Here is a 25,383-nt window from a genome sequence, read left to right as displayed (position 1 = left end):
GAACCACTTACTCTACAAGCACCAGTTTCTGGATGACAATCGTTTGAATTACCGTTACATCTGTTTCTGCACTCAGTGCACAATCCTAGGTATTGATTACCTGATGCATCTCGGTAATAACCTGGACCGCACCGCTATAAAAATCAAACAAACAATTCAATTTTAATATGAACACAGGAAAAAGCAATATGAACACAGGAAAAAGTAATATGAACACAGGAAAAAGTAATATGAACACAGGTAAAAGCAATATTAACACAGGAAAAGTAATATGAACATAGGAAAAAACTAAATGAAGACATGTAAAAGCAATATGAACACAGGTAAAAGAGTAATATGAACACATGTAAAAACAATATGAACACAGGTAAAAGTAATATGAACACAGGAAAAAGCAATATGAACACAGGAAAAAGTAATATGAACACAGGAAAAAGTAATATGAACACAGGTAAAAGCAATATTAACACAGGAAAAGTAATATGAACATAGGAAAAAACTAAATGAAGACATGCAAAAGTAATATGAACACAGGTAAAAGTAATATGAACACATGTAAAAACAATATGAACACAGGTAAAAACAATAGCCACTCTGGAGTGTCACTCCTTTGGGGAAGCTGTTAGGTAAAAACGATAGCATCCTTGGAGCTTCGCTCCTTTGTGGAGGCTAATTAACCATTAAAACCACCATCTATGCAATACCTTTATCAATGGTGTTCTTTCATCATCGATGACCTCAGCTTGTCCAGGCAGTGGGTCCTCATAAAACAATACAAACACCATCCATTACCCTCACCCTACCTTAATGACTTACCTCTGTCAATGGTATTCTTCGGTCAATGATAGCCTGAGGTTGTGCAGGTACTGGGTCTTTGTAAGCCAAAACAATGTCTCCACTCTATAAACCAATCAATACAACAGCCAGAGGAAATAGAATATTTCTGAATTTGCTTACAAATATTGACAATTGGATTAACCAAAAAGAAAAAAATTCAGAAATACAATGACCTAAACATATTATTTATGTGCATTTTAGTTTAATAGTAAATTGAAGATTAATATGTAAAATATTGAACGCACTGCTATATATCTTGAGTTTTTCTTTTGGGATTCAACATTTATAAACAAGATATTATTCATTGGTTTCACATTAGGTTTTTCAAGGACATCAAGGTGATATCAATACCTTCAACAGAACATCATAGACATCGTCTTTAAAGTCAGATGCACCTTCATACGTGTAACGGAATGAGTAACTCAAATGCATACCATAGCTTGTCAGCTGCAAAAACATAAATATAATTATGATCATGTACTGAAATAAAATATTTGAAAATATATTTAATAATATATAATAATTTACTCAGAATGGGTTTTCAGTGATTCAGAATGGGAAACTTTGATGTAAAATCAAACCATTTTTGAAAATAAAGAAACATTATTATAAAACTGATTACTGTAATGTAAGAAGAGCTGTAATAGGACTGTTAGAAGTCTGCAAGTGCTATTTCCCGCCATCCAGAGGTGCCACAATCATAAATTTTATTACCTCAGCCCCAACCATGGTAGAGGCTGAGGGGGTAGACCCTCCATCTCTTCAAATCCACCACTGATATTATATTATTTATTCGTCGTTGAAAATATTTAGAACAACAATAACAAAACGTGATTAAAAAATGAGCACATTTAAAATCCTACGATGGAACTAGGGATTGAGACCCAAAAAGCCCAGCGGTGGCTTCACAAATTTGCTGACAGGGGGCCCGACATGTCCGACGGGGGTCTGAATTCCATAGGGGCGACTAAAACCTCGGTCCTGGTTCCTGATTAAAAAAAAAAAATCCTTGGTAGGGTTCACGGGAGAGTTTTTAGTGCTTAGTATTCAGACCACAACAATTGGGATTGGCAATAAAAATAATGGTATTTTCAACAAGCAAATAATATTTTGTTAGATTTTTTAACCGATGACATCGTCGTGGTGTTGGACTGCAGGGATAAAGGCCTCCGCTCCCCGCTGGCGCCACCAATGAAAGGGAAAAGTCTCAGAAAGCCACAGGGCTCCCCTAACCCCACCGTTACGCCACTGCTGATCAATATCTCTTTGTAAAACCAATTGGTCTTTAGCAGATCTAATGCATTGTGACCTTGTGCTGTCTCATACACATGTACAAAAATGAGTGAGAATTAGCGGCCACTGATTGTACTTGAAAGCCCAGTTAAGATGTCTGCATATCAAGAAGGAAGCCAGGCTTTTTAAACCCTGGTTTTTACAAAATATAAATTTTTTTTTTTTTATAATATATTTACATATACATATATTATCTAGAGGCATCTTAATGATGGGTGCACATATTTTTACATATCTAATATATATATATATTTTATATTTTATGTGTTCATTTTTATTAACTACATATTGTCATATATATTTATATATACATATATACATTATTATTATTTTACTATTATTTATTCTGCCTTTAATGATGATAACACTTGATAACACTTTCAGTGACACAGCACTGATCTCACTAGTGGATCACATGAACAAAAAAAGAAATGGAAAGATAAAAAATGCCAAAGTAGAACAAAATAGAACATAAATATAACTATACAGAAACTTAGAAAATAAAATGAAAAAGAACCAAGTTAAATAAATTTAATTTAAATTTAAAAGGCAGCAAGAGAACAGAGGGTGGTGAGAGAGACCAAATTAATTTTCCGATTTGATCAAAGTTTTAACATTTTTCAGTTGGAGTCATTTAATTCTATTTTAATTTGGTTTGGAAGTTTGTTCCAAGCCTTAGTTGCACAGTATAAGTATGTTCTCTTGCCTTGCGCGAGTTTCCATTTTTGCTCCATCAAGGTGTTGTTAGATTCATTTCTAGTGCACTGGGAGTGGTTATTTTGATTAAATATGAATTTGTTACTTAGGTAGGATGGAATTGCCCCATCCTACCTAAGTAGGATGGATTACTCACTTAAAAGTGAGTAATAATAGGTGTTCCTTCCACCTATCAGTTAACCTATTCCATCCTAAATCATCCAGTAAATCCTTGATGGGTGTTTTAATGTCGACTGAAAGAATAATTCTTGCTAACCTATTCTGGAGAATTTGGAGCTCATTTAAAAGATTTGTTGTAGTGTTAGACCAAATGCAACTGCAATAATCAAATAAAGGCATTTGGTTACATTTTAGCCCATGTTCAATTTAAAGCAAAGTACACGCAAAGATATTTAAAACAATCTACTTTTTCAATGTTAGTATTGCCATGGATAAGAGAAATATTAGAAAATTTAGGAAGCATATGGAGTGTTCCAAAGTATCATACATTTTTTTTTTTACATTTAAAGGTAATATTGTTATTGAACCACTGACCAACATAATTAAGGTTTGCTTTAATATCATTTCAGTAGTATTAGAGGAGCTGCAGAGAATTGTTGTGTCATCTGTGTACATTACGCATTTACCTTTAATTACATCAGGCAGGGAGTTTACACAAACATTGAAAAGTAAAGGCCCCAGTATATATAAATGTATACACACATACCACACATACATACACACATACATATACACACATATATACATACATACATATACACACACATTATACATATATATAGCCTCTGACCATGAAAACTGTCTTGATAAAATGCCTCCAGCAACAAATTTTATCTGTACGCTACTGGTACATAGCCCAACAGTTTTTTCTTTTAATTTTCCCCCCAAAAAACATTCATGATGCCTCCAACCGCCGGTCACACGCTTTTTCTAGCCCTGCATTCAAATATTGTTGCATAAGGTATTATGTCTCACACATTTCTATGTTTATGTTGAACATCGATTAATTAAAAATTATACACCAACCATTACATATAATTACCTTGTTACCAGTAAAAAGGTCTGGTAGAAACCAGTAATAATCTCCTGCAGGAAGCTGTACAAGTTCGCGAGCAGCAATAAAACCACTAACTGAGAACACTTGAACATTTTGACTTGAAACCAGTGTTAAGTTACCATCATTATCTCTGAATAACTGAACACCAAATAGATCATCTGGCACATTGAAAGGAATGCTCACCTAAAAAGCAGAAGAAATTTACACCATTAACAATTAAGAACATAAATATAATACCAACAATAACCAAGTCAAAATCAGCATGGAAATAACTCATAGAAAATCAATGAGGTCAGCAGACAAGATGAGTATGGTGAGAAATTGAATCTCTTGCCCCAAGGACAGAACACAAAGAAAAACAACCATAAACAAGTTCAGACAGAAAGCAATAACAAATTTGATTGCTCCAAGTCAGAAATTAGCAAACATAGCAAAAAACCATACTGGACTTAGTTTACTGATTGTAGAGGTAAATCCTTGCTAACCAACAGGGCACATATGGGCTGGAGCTTATCCCCAGTTAAAAGTACCATGAACAGAGGCGGATCCAGAGATGTCCAAAGGGGGGGGGGCCGAAATTTGGGCCGATCGAGACAACAATGACCTAGGGAGTCCGGGGGCATGCCCCAGCAAAATTTTTGTGTTCTAGACGCCCGAAAATAACATTTGAGGCGTTGTGGGCTATCGTTTTTTTCTTTTTCTTTCTTTTTTTTTTTCTTTTTTTTATCTCCCAAAAGGGGGGGCCGGCCCCCCCCCTAAATCCGCCCCTGATGAAGTTGATGAGAGTGTGATGCTTCCCCTAGGTGGGATACTGGTTCGGAGGTGGTTACTCCCAAGAATCTGCTAGTTCCCATTGATACAGCTGGGTAGGAAAACCTTGTAGGCCTACATTTTGTTCAAAAGCATCTGTTTGTTTCGTAATCACTACTCCGAAATTAATGTAAAATTTGAAGCAAGTAACCAGTGCTGTTAGATACAGTTGGTAAATAGATTTACTTATAAATTAACTATATGACTATTATTAACTACATCACTTATAGGAATTGTTGAAGGTAAGGCATTATCATTTACTTGAGTCTCATAGTAACCACTGCTGAAGCAAGTTGAGGTAACTCCGAAACAGAAACAGTCAATGCAATCAGCAGGAATCTCTGCTGCATCATTGAAGGATGGACTTTGACAGATATCAGTTCCTCTGTCTGTAAACATAATTCACATAATATATGTCATGAATATATCTTATGATTATTAAGACAAATTTTAGCTTTGTTGTAAGGTTAATACATTCAAATCCCATAGTTTGGAATAATAAAACTATTACCACTAAATAATATTTTTTCATAAGTAGATTTATAATCCAGATAAAATGCTGTATAGACATATGAGGCTTACCATCCCAAAACCATCATCAATGAATAAAAAATGAAAACTGAGTTTTTAATATATTCTTATTTTCAACAAAATATCCTTTAAAATGATGGGTCATTTACTGAAACTGACCTAATATTGCCAAAGTTATGAGTAAAATTATTACAGATATTTTTTACTTTATATAAATGATTTGCCTAATGCCTCCACAATTCTTACTTTTTATCTTCATGCAGATTATACCACAGTGTTCTATTCAAATAAATTAAATCTATCTTTGACACCTTTAATCACAAATTGATAAAAAAACATACATGATTATTTTAATATAAACAAACTTTCTATTAATTTATTAGTAAATGCAATTTTATGTTATTTGGTTTTTGTCATTCAAAACTGGTTGCAAACATTAATGATAGTATATTTATTGGTGACTAAATACCAATCGTCAAGCATACAAAGTTTCTTGGTGCTCTTCATTTGTTAACCGTTTATGACATTAATAAACTTCAGCAATGCCTTTTTTTTTTATCAAAATATCTATTCTCTTCCTTCCATCAAACTTCTCTAGCAATTTTATTTTTAATTCTTCAATTAATTCTTATAATACCAGGACCTCCAATGAAATACATCTTCCCCAGTCCAAACTATCACTTCTACAACATAACATCTGTCTCTTATACACATCTAGATGTGTATAAGAGACAGATCAAGGTGTTGTTAGATTCATTTTTTTAAATTTATTTCTTCTCTTTTTATGATTAACTTTCCTCAACAAATCTGTCCAGCTATTAACCTGTGCTTCTGTGCCATGCATCCATTATTTTTAAAACGTTCCTTACATTCGTAGGTCTTGTCTCCTTTTTATATTTTATTTATTCTTTATACTGAATGACACTTTCAGTGCTAAAGCATTGATTTCCAAAGTGGTTCAGTATTAACAAATAAGGAAAATGAACACGTATATACAAGATAAAAACGTAACAATCAAAAAGTACATTTACATGAAAAAATATACATACCTGTATATGCAAGGTAAATGAAATATTTGGTTTAGATTTTACAGACCTGATATAGAATTTTTAAATTTTGAAACTATCATAGATTTAAAGTTTATTTTAATATCATCTGGGAGTTTATTTTAATATATTCTGTCCTTTGTTTTGTTTTTGTGTGTGTGTTTTGAAATTTACTATTATCATTGTTTATATTATCTGGCTGGTCAAACACAAGTTTCGGTTGATCTTTTCAAATAAATTAACTTTAAAGGCTGTTGCCTCTTTCCTTGTTAACGTGTTAATTACTATTACTTATACAGTTATTCCAATATTATTACAGTATTGCTGAATTAAATTATTTTCTACTGTGTAAATATCAAAGAAAAGATGAAAGAAATGAATGATGTTGAAATTGATAAAATTTCAAGAGTACAAGAGTATACAACAATGCCACATTCTTGCTAATTACTCAGTTTAAAATGTTAGCAACATTACACTGGTTTTGGGATACCAAGCCTCATAAAGACAACAAAATGCAATTATACAAAGGGTAAGAAATAATAATATGATTTTAAAAATAGTATTGTACTTTGATGTCAGTACTGTACTATGTTGATAAAATTACCTAAACTGTTCCAAAGAATCGCAATAATATAATATAGTGCATAGAGGGTCACATGACCTTCAGTCTGCAAGTGTACTTGCTGTTGGATGTGGAAGAAAAACATAAATATATAAGTATCCCTTAATAGGTATTAGAGGTTCTTTTTATTCAATTACAAGTATCCTACATAAGAATATTATTAAGCTAATAAACTTACCAATCACAATGATGATAGCATCTGGAATTGCAAAGACACTACCTCTGGAGTTTGTAGCCTCACAGGTGTATGCACCTTGATCTGCTTTGCGTGCGTCTCTGATAGTCAGTGTACCCCGACCTTGCACACTTGTTGTTGTAATCTTAACAGAAATTCACAATTATTTGAAAATGGGGAACACTATAAGTTAGAAATAAAAAATCAATGCCAATCTATCACTCTTTCAATGCTTTTCATCACTTCTTTACGGAATACTGCAATTATCTACAATCTTCAACAAGGCAGTGTAATTTTATGCAATCTTGCAAATTGTCATATCTTCAGCAAGACACTGTATGTTAACTCATGTAAAGTTCTTTCGTTTCTATCTGAATGTTACTCAGCCATGTTCAATAAATACTTCGCCAAAAGTACTGATTTGACAGACTGTGAATGAGAAAATTATATCTGTTTTGAAAATAAAAATTTGGGGCATTACATATCGATTTCCAGCTTCAATTTATCAACACAATGAATCTGCTCCTTGTTGAATCATGTTACAGTTGCAGCAAGGAAAAGTAATTCAAAATTAAGAGTTATTTACCCTATCTGACTCTGGGAGACTTCCCCAGTTCAGACGCCATGTAATCTGAGGGTAAGGGATTCCTTGTGCCTCACAGTAAATAATGATTGTCTCTCCAACATAATAAGTCGTGCGAGGATTTGGAGGTAAGGTGACATCTGGTTTGGCTGTATGAAGAAAAATAATTAACATTTGATTCAATTAATAATTAATATTAAAATTAATTGTTGCTAATTGCTTCTTGTCCTGATGAATTAAAAACTGAAACTGGGTTTCTGTTTCACAAGTTCATTCATTTAAGAGGAATGTGAATTTATTTCTAGCCATTATATTCAGTGGCTCTTATCCTTGTTCTGAGTGCTTTCCGGGAAAAAAAAAAAAAAAAATTGATAGCTCAGATCATGTTTATTTTTTTTTTTAATACAGTATATGATCATATATTTGACACTTGGTTTCTAATTTTTAGACATTTAAAGGCAATTCTATATCCTCATTGATTTTCTTTTTGTAGCACATCAATGGCTCATAGAACAAATTATATCATCCAAATATGTTTTCAAAATATAGCCTGCTGAAATAATTAGGCCTATTCTTGGGTGCTGATTATTAACACTACCCTTCCAAAGCCATTTTTCCACAGCCATTTGGATATTACAAATCAGTATTGCCAATGTCAACTTCATTTCCATGGCTATTTTATTTCCATGGACATTTATATATCCATAGCCATTTTGTATCCAAGATGATGTTGTTTCCAAGGTCACTTTGTTTCCATGGCCTGTTTGTATCCATGGCCATTTTGTTTCCATGACTATTTTGTTTTCATGGCCCTTATTTCCATGGCTATTCTTTCAAGTTAATTCTTACTACTCACCACAAGTGATTTCATCAGAACGGTCGACACAATCAATTTGATCATCACAACGATAAGCTTTAGGAATACATTCGAAGGAATTCAGACACTGGAACTCCTGAGCTGTACATGGGTCATCAGGTGACCCAGTTGCTGTGTATTGCAAAACAAATAAATTACAAATACATTCATTATCTAAAAACATCATAATTAGAAATAAGGTGAGTGATATTCTCTTTCCATCATCTAAATTTTCATATGCCTTTGTTAATCAAATTTAAATCTAATTGACTTTTTCAAGTTAATAATACATAGTGATCTAAACAAAATATAACATAATACATACGACAGTTGAGTTCATCAGAACCATCAGTGCAGTCAATGTCACCATCACAACGCCAGATCTTCATTGCACAGAACCCGTTGTTACATCGGAATTCATTAGGTTCACAGCGATCGCCTGTACAGAAACAAGTAAATAATTAAATTTTTGATAAAATATTGATATATCCATATGTCAAATAGTACACAAGGTGTCAATTACCAATTATCACATGTTAAATACAGAACCACTAGTTTATTATGCTATTCTATGTTTGTCCTAATAAATTACCGTATTCACTTTAATAAACTCCCTGGGGCATTTATTGTTGAGAAGGGTTTTTGAGGTGGAGTGTATTCGAGGGAGGCGTTTAATTTTTTGGTGTAAAATGTACATGGGTAATCAAATATTTCTCCGTAAATGTGCAATTCCAGCACACAATTACCTTCAAAATGTGTTACTTTGTGATTATAAAATCAACTTATTGATCTTAAACCTGGTTAGAGAAAATGTAATCTTGAAGTAGAATAATAATAGAATGTGTTTTGCTTCCATTAGTTTTGTTTACAGTCATTTGGGAGGGGGTGTTTATTCGAGAAAAAAATAAACTGGAATAAAGCTATGGAGAAGGCATTTATTCCAGGAGGACATCTATTCAAAGCAGGGAGTTTATTCGAAGAAATATGGTAAACCATTACCAGTGCAATCAATTTCATCAGATCCATCTTTGCAATCTCTGTCTCCATCGCAAATGAAATCCCTCTGGATGCAGCCACCATCATTGCAAGTGGCTAGTCCATCGGCACATGGAAAGTGGATAGTGGGACTTACAGGTGGTAAGATAGGCACGGCTGTAGTAGACTCAGGGGGGAGAATAACAGGTGTAGTAGGAGTTCCTATTTGAAGAAAGATTTCCATTAGTAATGTTTAAAAATGTGAGAAATAAAAACCCTGTTGACATATGCCCTGTCAGTGTGGATCCATGCAACGGGGGCCACACCCTTTACCCATACCTAGGTCAACCATTGAAATCTGCTCAATATGATTTTAATCATAGAAAAAGTAAATATGTTAAGATATTCTACATTCAATTATGTGTGTGTGCACATCTAATAAGGATAGTGTATATACATATCATATGACCAACTATATCATACTGTCCTTCAATGAAAGTCTGAATATGCAGGTTCTCACTCTTCACTAAGTATGTATTATGTCATTGGATGTAGTTGGATGAATTGGTTTCTTCTTTTTTTTTTTCTCTCCATTATTTTATTTTATTGGCTGCACTAGAACAAAATCTATTTCCTAACAAATAATAAATTTAGAATACAAGCATTTTGGGATCATTATAGCATCTACGACTATAAAATCCTCATCAATGTTATCAAGATACTATTGTTTCTGAAAGCATTCATCCATTTCATTGAGGGAAATCATTTTAAACATTTTTGTCGCCTGAATTATTTATTTTTAAAAATAAAGGCTTTTCTACTCCTTTGAACAAATAAAAATAAATTACCTAACATTGCCATAAACAAAAAAATAAAAGAAAGTTGGTATTGACTTCAACTAATCAACTACATATTCAATGGAAATCTAACAAATCTGACCAATTATGTTTGCTAAATGTACCATTTAGGATTGTGGGTAATAATAATACATGCTCTGTCCTTCAAGGTACCCCTAGGGTGAAGTCTGGGTTATGGATGCCACTCTAAGGTCACCTCATAAAGAGGTCATTGACGCATAAAATGAAATATTTTAGAAGTCAATGAGACAAGTTCTTAAATACACATTCAGGTTTTATGTCATCATATTAAAAATTTGAATTTCCTCGCAGTTTTGAATTCTTTCAACCAAGGTATTGCTCCTTTCTTAACTTTAACACAGGCAACAGGTGTCCCCTTTAGAGGTGGTGTCAGGCCACCAAAGTGACTCATTGTTAGCACCACCTAAGAGGGAGGTGCAGATAAGCAAGATGAGTTAACTGAGCTGTGACTGAGATATCTCACCTGCAACTGCAAGAGCAGCGAACAAATTTGATGAGTGAATATTAACTGTAATTGCTATGAAAAGTGTGACTGTGTGATAAAAAGGATGATGATGGTAATTTTACTGTTGGTTTTCTTCACTTTGGCAATAAAGTATTATGTATCCATTTCTCGTTCCCAGCAGTAAGTGGCGAATTTTGTATTTGCTGTTGGATTGGATAATAAATAAATAAAATAAAAATAAAAACAATTTAATAATATTTTATAAAGTGTTCAAAGCAGTGAAGATGGCTGTTGAAAGAATTGATGATAAATATGAAAGATTATTATAAAAGTTAAGTGAATTGTATGAGGAGATTGGATAAGGATAAAAATCATTTTAATAAAAATGCATTGTTTGCTTGCTTAAACAAATATTTTTTTTGGTTAATATTAAGTGATTCCGCAGACAAGGTTATTATGTTCCTAAAGTTAGTTTCAGTCAAGATTTAGCATTTGATTTGATGAGCTTAGCAAACACTAACTAACTAACTAACTTTCAAGGGTTAATGAAGACTTCAAATTTAACTTGAAAGTTAACTGAACACCTAAAATTTGCTAGCATAGCAACGAAGATTATACTGGTAAATAAATGTACATTTCCCACTTTCGCCATCAGTATTCTCCATCATCCTGAATTTCAAATATCTATTGAGTCTCACAGCCTGTATAAATGTTGAATATTTGGATATCAGTTCATTATATTATACAATACATAAAAAAAAAAATTCACAATAAAGAGGATGAGAATGATATTGATGATGATTATAATGATGAGATGAAAAAAGTGATGAAAAAGTATAATGATGAGGATGGTAATAATCATGATGATGATTATAAGATAAAGATGATGGTGAGTAGAAGAAGAATGATGACAATGACGATGATAATAATAAATATAAAATCAATAAAAACACCCATGGTATTCTAACAAGTACAGTTAACATTATAAATGAGCACCACATAGCACTTGAAACGTCTCAGGAACATGCTGCCCTCAGTGACACCACCAGAAATAAAGATCAGGCTGTTTTTCAAATGCAGTCCAATCTCAAAATCTTCAGTACCATTGCCTTAACACTACAGTGCATAAAGCTTTGTCTATTCACCCTAAAGTAGCTATTTACAATAAGGATGCCTAATGTACAGAGACACAGACTTTCCCAACAAAAGCAAAATAAATATACTTTACTCGATACAATAGACAGTTTACTGCTGTATATCTAATTTCATAACTAAAATGCTCTCGACTTTAGCCTAAAGCTGGCTATTCCATCAATTGCTGAGACGCATTGTTTCCTTGCTTAAACAAATATTTTTTTGGTTAATATTAAGTGATCCCACAGATGAGGTTATTATGTTCTTAAAGTTAGATTCAGTCAAGATTTAGCATTTGCAATTTGATGAGTTAACAAATACTTAAACTTTTAAGGGTTATTGAAGACTTAAAATTTAACCTGAAATGCCTAAAATCTGCTTGCATATCAACGAAAATTATACTGTTAAATACATAAATGTAATTATCTCCCACTTTCCCCACCAGAACTCTCTCCATCAGCCTAAATTTCAAATATTTATTGAGTCTCACGGCCTATATAAATGTTGTTTAAAAACTTGTATTTTGATAACATTATTATGCTAATATACAATACATAAAATAAATTGTCACAAATTAATTGCCAGTTATTGCTTATCATTACCATCTACCTAGGAGGTATGGCCACTTAAGAGCAAGCACTAAAAGCATAGTACCTGGACACATTACTGTACTGAGTTGCTGTACAGTACTCTCAGGGTATGTTCACACACACGGCGTAAGACTTGTGTAGCTTACGCCGGCGTAAGCTAATCCATTGTTTAAAATTCCAACGTGTTCACACAAACGGCGTTCGCTACAATATTAATGCTGGCGTTAAACTTGTAGTAATATAGGCCTATAGGGAGAATAATTTTCAGTTTTAAATAATGTATGGGTTCTTAACTGTAGTAAAATATTTACAGCGCATCATTAAAACTTTTAAATCTGTGAATTGTTAGAAGTGAACTTATATGATTACTGTGTTTTAAATGAACAATTTTACTTCAGATTTTTCAGCTAGCATTACGGAACAATTGTTGGTGTTGCAGGTTTTAATAGACAGTCTAAATAGGTTAAAATATTTTACAAAACACAATCAACAAATCATATATACTGTAAACTAAGTAAAATGCAATAGAAAAAGAATCCCTTTACCATTTCATTTATAGAGAGCACAGAAAAGGGATCAAAGTAACTAATCCATTGCAATCGTGATTGGTCAATCTCTTTAAATGAGGTCATATCATTCAAGCATTTCTGGCATTAGCTCTGTGGCATTAACTAATCTGGGGTCTACAGGTAGCGGTGGCGTTGTGAGTGGCGCAAGTAACTTATATGATTACTGTATAAGCCTAGTTCACACACAAAGGCGTATGCTACGCAGGCTTACGCCTGCCTTACGCTGTGTGTGTGAACATACTCTCATTGATGAAATGAGGGCTTAAAATTGGTATAGGATACTCTTGTATGCAACATTATGCTCTACCTTGAAATTCAACCTTCTATACTGTCAACCTGATATTACCAAATAATCAGCCTATGTTGGTCTTCTTAATCTTAAGAAAAGTACCCAAGGGGTGATTTTATTATTGACAAAGAAAATATTGCTTATTATTATGGAGTTGTGACACAAAGAGATTTTCCTGCAGGTATTACAGCTTTGAAAACAATGAAACGTTACATTAAGCAAGGCAAAATAGAAGCTAATACGACGATGATTAAAATAATGAAAAATAGATTGGATAAGTGACAAGGTTTAATGTAAAAGAACAGTTAAACATCATCTGGATATGCATAAAATTAAAAGCATAAAAATTTTAGAAAACCAAATATAACAGAGTTCAAATTAATAAAACAAATTTAAAGATAGAGAAAGAAAAAGAAAAAAATATTACTTAATGAATTCAAACGTCAATTAGAAACTCATTCCAGGTTGACATTCTAATCTACTCTGGTCATTTTTATATAGCGCCTACCTTTACAGATACAAAGCGCTGTAAGTTTTTCCCTGGTCATTGGGTCCACATGCTTAAGTGTTGCTGCCATCTTGGCGCAGGAGCAGGCAACCTAACCAGCTACCCATTTACAATTCTGGGTGGAGAGAAGCAACGTAGATAAAGTTGCTCAAGGACACAAGTAAAATGCACAGCGAGGGATTGAAACCCCGACCTTGTTTGGCCTTTTGGATAATAATATAATAATAATAATTTTAATTTAATAAAGCACCAATATCACTAAACCGAAGTAAAAATCAAAGGCGCTGAGCATTTTCAGATGTTAAAAAGGTGGGTTTTGAGTTTGGTCTTAAATATGGCAACTAAAGTTGAGTCGGTATGTTTTGGGAGGGAGTTCCAAAGTGTAGCAGCTGAAAATAAAAATGATCTGTGGTTGTTTTATAGTGGTCTGTTTCCTATACTTTTGCATTACTATATCATACATATGTGCCTGCTGTTCACCATAACATATTAGGTTGATAGATATAGAACGACAGAATTTTTTTGAAAAGATAAATTCATATTCCAAATTAAGGCATTACAAAATGTTAGTAGAGTAGATGAATACTTGACACAAAACATTGATTTTAAATATAAGAAACTTTTTACAAAACTTAGATTGGGTATTTTGGAACTAGAGGTAAAAAGGGGTAGATGGGTAAATATAGAAAGAAAAGACAGATTATGCAAGTTATGTAACTTAGGTAAAATAGAAGCTGAATATCATTTTGTTTCAGTTTGTCCCTATATTGATATTAGAAAAACATTTTTGCCACAATATGTTAACAAAAATACTTTTAATTTTTAATTTTTTTAATTTTTCTGTTCTTTTATTTATTGTCATCTAAGATGTGAATATTGTTAATAATTTATTAATGTATGTATATTATGCATATAATTATAGGAATGTATATTTAGATATCCTAATTATATTTGTATTTATGTTTAATTATGTTAAAAGGGACGGAGGTCTAGTTATTAAATAAAAGCCTTCAGGCATAGAATTGTATGCACAAACGTGCATGCACGTCCACCATAAAAATATGATTAAAAAAGAGGAAAATTGGTAATACAGATACAAATGAATATCATTTAGTTATCCTTGAACTGGTCAATTTTGTTTTATCATTGCTCTCTCTCTACCGAAGAAATTAAGAAGTGAATTCAATGCCAGTATACTAATTACTTTCAATATTATGGAATACCCTATTAAAGGAGAATGTATAGGCATATTTTTTTTAAATTATATTTGTAGAGGGTAATCATTCCAGCGTATCCTAGTAGGTCGGCTGATATTCAGGGACAATCTTAAAATAAATTCAATAATGTGATGCTTTTATCAGTTTATCTTTATGAGGCTTAGAAAGTGGAGTTGTCACAGGAATTGAACCCAGGACCCTAGTATTAGAAGGCAAGCATCTTAACCATTATTAAACTCCATTCAAATTATCCAGCTAAATCATATCAAGTGAATCAAGGCTTATAATTATCATTCAGTCTATTATAAGAAACAACTGATTAGCTGATTGATTGACGTCCACATTCCCCTCCCTCTTACACTTACAGGTACAAACTGTAAAGACATTAATAGAATATGAGTTCGTCAGGTTGATATTCAGTGAACCAATAATAAATCTGTCAATTGGCATAAAATAAATCATGCAGTCAACTAAACTTTACTATCCTTCCTGACCTAAGTAGCACTTTGCACCAACCTTAAACCAACTAGTATATCATGTGGATTAATATTTCTCTTTGCAACTACTACTTCTCATTTAAAACAATTAAGCATTACTGCTTCCCTTTCTTAACTCATTCTTCTCTGTTCCATGTACAACTTTGTAGCCATTTCCTTGTTTCCAAACCCAAATGAGAAACACATTTTAGTCATGACAAAAAATGCTAGTGTCACACGATTTGAACCCAGAATCTAGGGATTGGAATGCGTGTATTATATAAACATGGGCTGGATTCCTGTGACAAGCTGTGATATACAATATGTACTGCATGTGCTTTATGACATGAGGAGCTTCCCTCATTCTTAACCATCACACTATGAAACTAACTCATGTCACTCTCTATCTTCAAGGTAATTCTATTCTTTTATTACCTTAGAGAACTCGCGAGGCATGATTTGGAGGTGCAACATTCTATGTCACATATTTGCCACCTTACTTTCAGTCAAGGTTCATTGTATAAACTTCTTCACAAAAGCACAAAACAACTAAATATTACAGTAGTGTAAAGTTTATCAAAGTAGTTGGTAAAACAAAAAGGTAATTGGAAGTTATTGATTTAGATTGAGTCAAAATAATTAAGTTAAATATAACTGAGATTCAAGCTAATTATTCATTTTGAGACATTAAAACATTTTGTGCATTAAATAGTGAAGGAAAGGTAGCTCTCTCTTGTTTATAATATTAGATTTACTATATATGAATTGATATCTGTACTTACGGCAATTCTCTTCATCTGATCCATCAGTACAATCAAGGTAACCTTCACAAACGTAACGGATATCTACACATTCAAATTGATAGACACACTCAAATTGATCTGTACCGCAAACATTTGGTGGTAGGGCTGCAATAAACAAAATAAACATTGACAAATAAAACAAAATAAACAATAATAAAATGTGGTTTGCAAGACCTTGTAAATTTTAAACGTAGGTCTATATTAAAGTTTATGAATAATAATCTGTTTTAAACGCAAGCCTATATTAAAGTTTATGAATAATAATCTGCCAAACAATCAGAAAAAATCAGGCATTATAAAGCAAACATGGTTAAAAAAAACAAGCAAGTTAGCATGAAAACAATTTTAAATTAGTATCCAGCTAAAAACCTAAATCCAACAATAAAAAAAACACCAAATCAAAATCATATGAATCAAAATAAGGCAAGAATCAAGACAATTCAAAATCAAGAACATTGAAATATACCAAGAATTGAAAATCTTTAGTTTGTCACAATCATGAATTTGGTTTTCATGATAGATCTACAATGCTGACAGTGCTCTAGACATAGACACATTTTAACATATCTAAACAACATACTAAATGAATTACATTTTAATGGAGAATACAGAAAATTATAATATTTAGGAATGTTCAAGTTTAAACAGTGAAGGCCTTTCTCGATATAGAAATGTACAATAATTACATGGCAGAATTTCGGGGAAAAAATAAACACACTCCTTAGTAGAAACAGAAAGATAGTATTGACTTTATGCAACTGCAATGGAATGGAAAAATAGAAGGGAGTACAAATTCCACTGTACGGGGAAAAAATAAACACACTCCTTAGTAGAAACAGAAAGATAGTATTGACTTTATGCAATTGCAATGGAATGGAAAAGTATATGGTATGGTAATGGTATAGCTAATGACTACAATTATACTACAAGGGTTAAACAGATGAAAATATTCCAAGACTCATAAATTTCTCATTGACGTGTCTTCTGCTTATTAATCTGGACTTTATAAATCATAAATTTCTCAATATATCAATCAGAAATTCACTGAATGCCAATGCCTGGGAAGAATGTGGACAAGTAGGATCATCTGATTATGAATGATGAGGAGTGGGTGATGAGAGAGGATGAGAAACTGTATAGGATAAGAAATAGGGAGACAGCCGATATACACAATGGTAAATTGTTGATTATGATGTTCATGAACTGTAATTAAATTGCAATGTTGATGACAAATGGTAATGTTGAAGACAGTAGTGTTGATAATTATGAGGCAAAACAAAGATTTTCCCATTAACTCAAAATCTCAACAATCAAAGATGACTTCTATGTTATTTAAAAACATCCCATTTTAGCATTATCTTGTAGAATATATATATTAATCTTGGACTTTAGCCTGTGATTAACATTTTTCCAATCAACAAATATAGGGTGAGTGAACAAAAAAAAAATTGAATTTATAAATGTCAACTGTCTTGCTGACAATTTGTTGGCCAGATGCTAATCGTAATGGTGATAATGGTGATGACGATGTTAATGTTGATAATGATAGCTATGGTTATGATGATGGTTATGATGATGACTGTGATGATGATGATAATGATGATGGTGGTTATGATAATGGTGATGGTAATGATGATGATTGTGGTGATGATGATAATAATGGTAGTGAAGATTATGATATTGGGCACTGGATGGCTGTGGTAATATTGGATAGATTCAATTTCTAACATTAACTAATGATAATCATCTTTATTATATGGTTAGGATATTGTTGTTGATGAGTCATACAATTGTAGGCCTATGGAGGGTACACAATAATGGAGATTTACAACATGTCAATACGTAACAGCTGAAATTTAAAGCAATCCTAAAAAAGCATTGACTCATCAGTATACGTTCTTAAACCAAGAACAAAACAAACTAATGTATAAGAACTCTAAACAATGTCCACACATTTCAGATATAATGTACATTAAATCAGTGTCATTAATACCATATCAAATAGGAACAGAATGTTCTGAAGGTTTATATTTTCCCCAAGAATATATATATTCTAAGATCATTGTTTGTAAACAAGCCTCTTTAACAACAAAATCAACCAAAAAAAAAATAGCATTGAAAAAAATACTACAGACTTACAAAATGAAGAGATTCTTTAAGGAGTTAAATTGCCTGGAGAGGAACTAGCCAGAATAAACAGCATAATGAAATCACACAGGTAGTAGTAAGCAAGACATATATATAGGCATAACATAGGGTCAGCTGGGTTTTGTTGAAAGAACAAAACAATCACCAATTATTTACCCACTATTGGTATTATGACAAATTTTTACCTATTCACCTAGGTTAAAAAAACAAGATTTGAAAACAGCTGCTCAATAGAAAGCAGCATTATAGGTTATAATGCAATAAATATTTATTTTAGACTACTTCAAATACAAACTGCAAATAAATTATATTGAGCATAATGCACTTTCTCCTTGATGCTTATTAAACATAGTATATTTATAAATCTCTGAATTAAAGTTCTAAGCATACTGAATAAACCAATGCAATGTTTGGATACAGGAGAAAAAGTATATCATACTTTAGAGAAAACCTACTCCAAGAGATTATGTTCTGTCAAAGGTATAACAAATTAAAAACTATACAAAAATAAGTACTTCTATATTATTTTTGCATTCTCTTTACTAGTATTTTTTATTTTAAAAGAACCTTTTTTAGGCATAGCTTAAAATTATGGCAAAACTATTTCTATAACAAAATAAAGTGTTATAATTATTGCATATTTAGCAGGCTTTAACTCAAGTTAACTTAGCAAGGGAAGATTAGAAGAACAGCTAATGTGGCTTCATAATATGCAGAGGGCGGAGTTAGATTAGTAGAACAGCTGGAGAGGCAAACAAAAGCAGAGGGAGGGATAATCGATTCATGCACTAACCACAAGAATCTTCATCACTAGCGTCTGCACAATCATAATTCCCATTGCAACGTTCAAAGTTTGGACGGCACTCGCCGTTTGCACAACGAAACTCAGTAGCCTTACATGTAGGAGCTTGACACCCAACCTCGTCTGATCCATCAGTACAATCTCTAAATCCGTCACAAACAAGATCTCCTTGGATACACTGCTGCGTATTACAGGTGAAAGCATTGGGTATTAAGCATGAACAAGACTGTTCATCTTCTCCAGAGGAGCAGTCACGAAAACCATCACATACTCTTGCAAAATCAACGCACTGTCCATCTGGACATACGAACTGTGCATCTCCACGGCATGCAGGAGATGGTTGAGCTGTTGTTAAGTTAGGTACAGAAGCTACAAGAAAAAGTACAAACAAAATAAGTTGGAAGCTGCAGAACATTTTGCAGCTTTGGTAGGAGACAGCAAGCAAAGCTTCAGTATAGCCAGTGCTGAATTTCTACAGAACTGTGTCAGTAACTCTTTTGGAAAAACCTAACAGGCCAAACATTGGAATAGTTCACTTGTTAATAGGGGTATTTATGATAAAAAATAACAATAATAATAATAATTGTCATTGTTTTATGTTCCATCACTTAAAACAAAAAAAGAGAATTTGAATAAGAGAATACAAATTAAAACAGCAAGCAAATTTAAAAATGAAGGCCTAATCAATTAATTTAAAATTTGCATAAACTTTAGATTGGAGTGAAAATTAATTCAATTTAGTGATAATACAATGGATAACCACAATTATAATAAAAACAACAAAATCTGATTAATTACTGATTTATTATGTTATAAATTTAAATATGAATATTTTCGCTCTAATTGAAAAAAATTATAACAGACACACCCCTATATTTGGATCGTTCCATTTAACTTTGAAATAAGAGGTTGAGTTACAAAGCCTTCAGGGAATCTTATATCTACTTAATACCCATCAGGAATTCAGGTATTGAGGTGGTTTCAAACAGGCAAACTCCACTAGTAAAAACTTCTCTTCTGAATCTTCCTTACAGATTTCTTTAGTAACCATTTGCAAATGTAAATCACAAAAGTAGGATTTCTTTAATTCTTTATCAGTTTACCACAGAATTGGGAACATCGGCGTTCGCACAAAAATGTCAGGTGGGGACCGTTGGAGGATCGTCGATGCCACCTCCACCCAGGCCTAGGATCAGAAATCGCAGGCCTAGCATGTCGACAACCATTTGGGATGTGACATAAATCTATTTCCGGTCGCCTCGAAAGCAGTGTAACGAACGCAGTTTGGCCATTTTTTTTTTTTTATCTAACACAATCTTGCTCACGACCCAGCATCTCAACCGCTCGCGATCAATGGAGACGTGAACGTGGCTATAAATACAGTGGCTATAAATACAATAGTAGAATTCATCAGCAGGGAGTAATTACTGCATGATAATAATGTGACCGGCTCTGGGAAATCTTGATTCTGCATGAATTCCTCTTAAAAACAGTGTTTATTTGATAAAAATTGGTACTAGCAATGCTATGAACATTTAATTCATTGGATATCAGCTAAGTACTGTAGGTTTTGAGACAACAGTAGTTCATTTAAATTAAGATTTGTATATTATTTTTATATACTTTTCAGTTAGATTTAGTGACTGATATTTTGCATAAATTTTCTTCAATACATCTTCTTTTATAAAATGCAAAAAAACCTGAAAATGTTAAGAAATTCTTATCAACGTTTTGGGCGCTAATGCGAAATTAGGACTTTTGTTTTGCCAGCTGGTCACATATGTTAACTACTCAAATTTATAAACATGAACTGAACAAAATATCTTGTAAATAATAAAGAACAATAACTCTTTGTATAAAAGCAAGCATCAAACTGGAGGTTAGTAATACTTGGAATCCAATTAACTGAAACTAATAGTGTCAATCAGACTTAGAACCAAATGACAGAGGGCAGCATACTGCTAAAGATTTTAATCAAAAAACAAGTTCCAAATTTAACATACAACAGTATTTACCTAATATTTAGAAGAAGCATAATGCAGCCAATAATCAAATTACACGTTTTTCATATTACAGTATATGATATAGGTTACCTTCAATGAACACCTTGGATAAGATTTCTAAACATCATTATACTGCCTTCAAGATTTAAAATATATTCTTTCAAGCCATAAAAACATAAATACATACATAAATATTCTTATACCCTATTATACGTATACCTAAAACTAAATTGTAAGTTTAACTGAATATTAAAATTAACTTTGGCTTCATTTGTTAAGAAATTTTTTTTTTTTTCAAAAAACAAAACCCAATTCAAGTTCAATTCAATTAATCAAAATGAAGGGAAGGTAAAAATGGAAATTTAATACCCACATGTTTCTCCTTCTCCTACAGTAATAAATGTCAATGATTCCGGTTCAACTTCAAAACTATTGAGTGATCCAGTACTGATGACGGAGTATAGCGTGTCCCTGACTATAGCAGACTCGGCGAATCCCACACTCACAATGTCAAATGACACTTTAACTGCGTTATTCTCCTCACTAACAAATTTAAACAAAGAAATGTGCTACAAATTAATAACAACAAGATGATAATCCGATTTTACAAACCCTCACTCTATTATAACATATCTACCTACTGAAAAGCTAATGGCCTATGGTCGATTCGCTTGAGTCGGCTCGGCCTAGCCAAACAAGAGCTAGCATCGTAGGCCTCACGTGGCAAGCTCACCACTCTGACCAGACTGCTTCCAGTCTGACAGAATTGAACCCACTCCTTACTCTAGCCCACAGTCGATCCACTCGAGTTGTGTCTGTCTGCAGCAGCCATAAAATATATAAATAGCATTCTAAATATATACAAAATGCGGGAGAGACAGTTAAAGCATCATTAAAAAGGACAGATGCCAGGATAGCCCATGGAAGTCTTCAAAAAGAAAACTTATTTCCAATGGTGTTCCAGAACAAAACATATTTGACAACATAAAGCGATACAGAAAATTTTCCATTGCAAAAAAAAACATAGGCAATAAAATGTAAACAACTGCTAATAATCAATTACTTCATGGCTGTAGTTACTTATGACTAAAATTTAATTTGAAAACAATTGATTAAACAAAATTAATTAGCAGTGTAACAGTTTTTGAGTTATGCGCACTGAGTACACACACACACAGATGCGCACTATTGCATTTCCCTTCAGAGAGACAAGGGTAATAATTCTTATAGAAAATCTTAAATACTGTATGATTCTTTTCTCCAAAATTTGATGACATTAATAACAACAACAACAATAACTTTAAAATAACTTTCAGACACATATTTAAGCCACTGGTCAGTATTGAGTGCACAGCCAAATTCAACACAAGAAGGAACCCAATAAAAATTAGTCTTTGGACTGTTGATTATCCTTTGTGTATATCGCACACCAAAGTAATCCAATTCTTATGATAAGGCACTGAATGATTTTGAAGCTCTATATCAATAATAAATGTGAGGTCTCCCTACAAAATGAGTCTCATTGTTAGAAAATCAAAAAATGAATTTATATTACATATTGGTAGATCACATTATAAGCTTTAATTTGGTCTTTGAATGGCTTCCCTAGGATAAATGATAAGGCACTGCATTTTGAAGCTCTATTTGAGAAGACAATAATAAATGAGCTATAATATTACCTAAGTTCTGTCTAGATTATCCAATTTTCTTTGAAAAAAAATGGTGCATGCCCACATATAGTCATGAGATGCTTATATGGTCCTGATGTGATATCATCATTTTAGGCATGTGACATGTTTTTGTCAAACAAAGTTTGATAATCTGGATAGGATCTTAAGAACATGTATCACATCATATCAATAAAAGCCTGATGGTGGTTCTGAGCAAGAAGTGGTTACTCACAATAGTTTTAGTCCCCGGATGTCTTGTTGACCTGGAAGGCTGCTGTAAAGGGCGTTAATCTAGAAGACAGAGCAAAACAAATATTGACATTCTATTTGCCTAGTGCAATGCCTTTATCAATTATAAATTAATCAACTTTCATTAGCATAAATACATTATCTTTTTGAAGCCTAACATCTTCTACTATAAGTCCTAAGCTAAATATATTTCTCCCTTTTTAGTCAATATTTTGTAATACAACAAATTCAGTATAATTATGTATTCATAAAATAATTAATGTATCTGTTAAGGGGTAAGTGTGAAGGGGTAATATTGGGACAAATATAGGACTAATCATGGGTTAATAATTATATACAATTCCTGTCTATTTAATACACTCTGAATCACATTTTCAACTGCAAGAAAGTTACCAACAATGGTTGAATGATGGTGTGCCACACAGGCCCGTAGCCAGGGGGGTTTTATGGTTCGGGCGAACCCTCTTTTCTAGCGAACCCCCCTATTTTCTAGCAAACCCCCTCGAATTTTTGAATGAGTCCCACTCGGACGGAATGTCTGTTTTTAACTTACCCAGCATTAAATCAAAATTTAGCACCCAATTCATTATTTGGTCACCCGTTTTTATATTGTAGCCTGCGATACAAGCCTACATTCATAGAATATCTCAGCTTCAGAAGTTCGGAGATTTAAATTGAACGCAACTCCGGCAAACCATGACTTTACGATAGCTCACATAAGGATGGCAAACATTGATAAAAACTTTCACTGGCCTTTGGCTGAATGTTTGTAAGAAATGTACCAATCGGTAACGAAACTGGTCTCTGTCTACCTAGAGTAAATGGCGCCACCAAACAAAGATAAAGTTTTGCGACTTAATCCACCAAATGCAGCTAAAGTTTTGTGACTTAATGATTGTGGATTGTGTGGTTAGTAAATTCCATAGCCATACTGTCCATAGCGCACACTAAATTATTTGCTGATGGAGCATTTTTGGGAAATTTACTCTACTTTTTTCTATCCCAAACAACATATTATTATTAATAAATCAACATGGTCCATCTCAGTCATCATAGCGTGTCACAAAATTAGGAAGTTTGTTTTCAACAGCAGAGACACACAACAGAACGGAGTGTGTCAAAATCTAAAAAATACGTACTGGCATTTTGTAATACACATTCCCTTGTTGTACAGTATGACATGTTTCATTAACATAACATACACTGAGGATCGCCAACGAATTGGGTGGGTATTCAAACTTTTACGATTAAAATGTTAAAGTGATTATATATGAATTAGATGAGTCACTGTCAATAAAACAATTATTCAAAATATCGGTATTGTTAATATGGGACTAATCAGATGACTGACGCCGTTCTCCATTGACAATTGATTTTATGTGCATTATTTATCTACAATTCTTATCTACAGTATATAAAATATACACTGGAGAATATTTACACTCACAATTTAAAAAAAAAATTTACCAACAAAGACATTTAAATAGCTGTCAAAAACAAATTATCAGCCTGCTGCTCTCTGCCTGAATAGTGATCGTAACTGAACAATAATGATGCAGCAACACGCTTGGTCAACTTGCAAAAATTTAAAGCCTTCTGCTGTTTGCCCATAAAACAATTTTGGAGTGTTATACAGTACAATTTCAAAACATTGTCATCGTAAAGAAACAGCTATAGTATTGAAAACAAACAACTAGAAACAAAATCGGTGTACAGATTTAAATAAGTATTTACAACAAATTTTAATGATCATCTTGTCAATTTTTGCATACATTTGTGAGTGACGGTATGTAATAGACATGCAAAACAAACATTAGCGGTTAGCTGTATAATATCTTTGAATATCATTTTAGACTGATTCATTCATATGCTTGGTCATCTTGTAATCATTTAGAATTCAACAGTTTTTAATTATAGGGTCCGTATCTCTACACTTCTAGACGTAGTATCAAATTATAGTTGCCATAGACCCGGTTTCATACACACTCGCTTAAGTAAATTTCAAAGGAAACTGTTTTCCCAATTTTTCTTATTGTTAAATACTCCTATTCCTATGCAATACTGTAGGCCCCTGGTATAAAATTGACAGATCAATTAGAC

The 25,383-nt window shown here is 32.8% G+C and overlaps 1 protein-coding gene across 1 annotated transcript in view; it reads right to left on the bottom strand.

Annotated features, from left to right (window-relative positions):
* Positions 1–25,383, bottom strand: part of LOC117101914 (basement membrane-specific heparan sulfate proteoglycan core protein-like) — a gene marked incomplete in the record, with an annotated part of 79,116 nt that overhangs the window by 40,973 nt on the left and 12,760 nt on the right. Inside the window, 14 exon segments of the mRNA XM_033242029.1 lie at positions 12–134; positions 817–900; positions 1,189–1,284; positions 3,890–4,087; positions 4,976–5,103; positions 7,092–7,233; positions 7,675–7,820; positions 8,528–8,659; positions 8,853–8,966; positions 9,527–9,724; positions 16,391–16,516; positions 19,353–19,730; positions 21,738–21,907; positions 23,267–23,325. Of these exon segments, the coding sequence (XP_033097920.1) occupies positions 12–134; positions 817–900; positions 1,189–1,284; positions 3,890–4,087; positions 4,976–5,103; positions 7,092–7,233; positions 7,675–7,820; positions 8,528–8,659; positions 8,853–8,966; positions 9,527–9,724; positions 16,391–16,516; positions 19,353–19,730; positions 21,738–21,907; positions 23,267–23,325 (2,094 nt within the window).

The sequence above is a fragment of the Anneissia japonica genome, unplaced genomic scaffold (genome assembly GCF_011630105.1).
Source record: "Anneissia japonica isolate Jap-2015-1 unplaced genomic scaffold, ASM1163010v1 scaffold4988_len2956909_cov206, whole genome shotgun sequence".
NCBI classification, from domain to species: domain Eukaryota; kingdom Metazoa; phylum Echinodermata; class Crinoidea; order Comatulida; family Comatulidae; genus Anneissia; species Anneissia japonica.
This window is presented reverse-complemented; position numbering and strand designations above follow the sequence as displayed.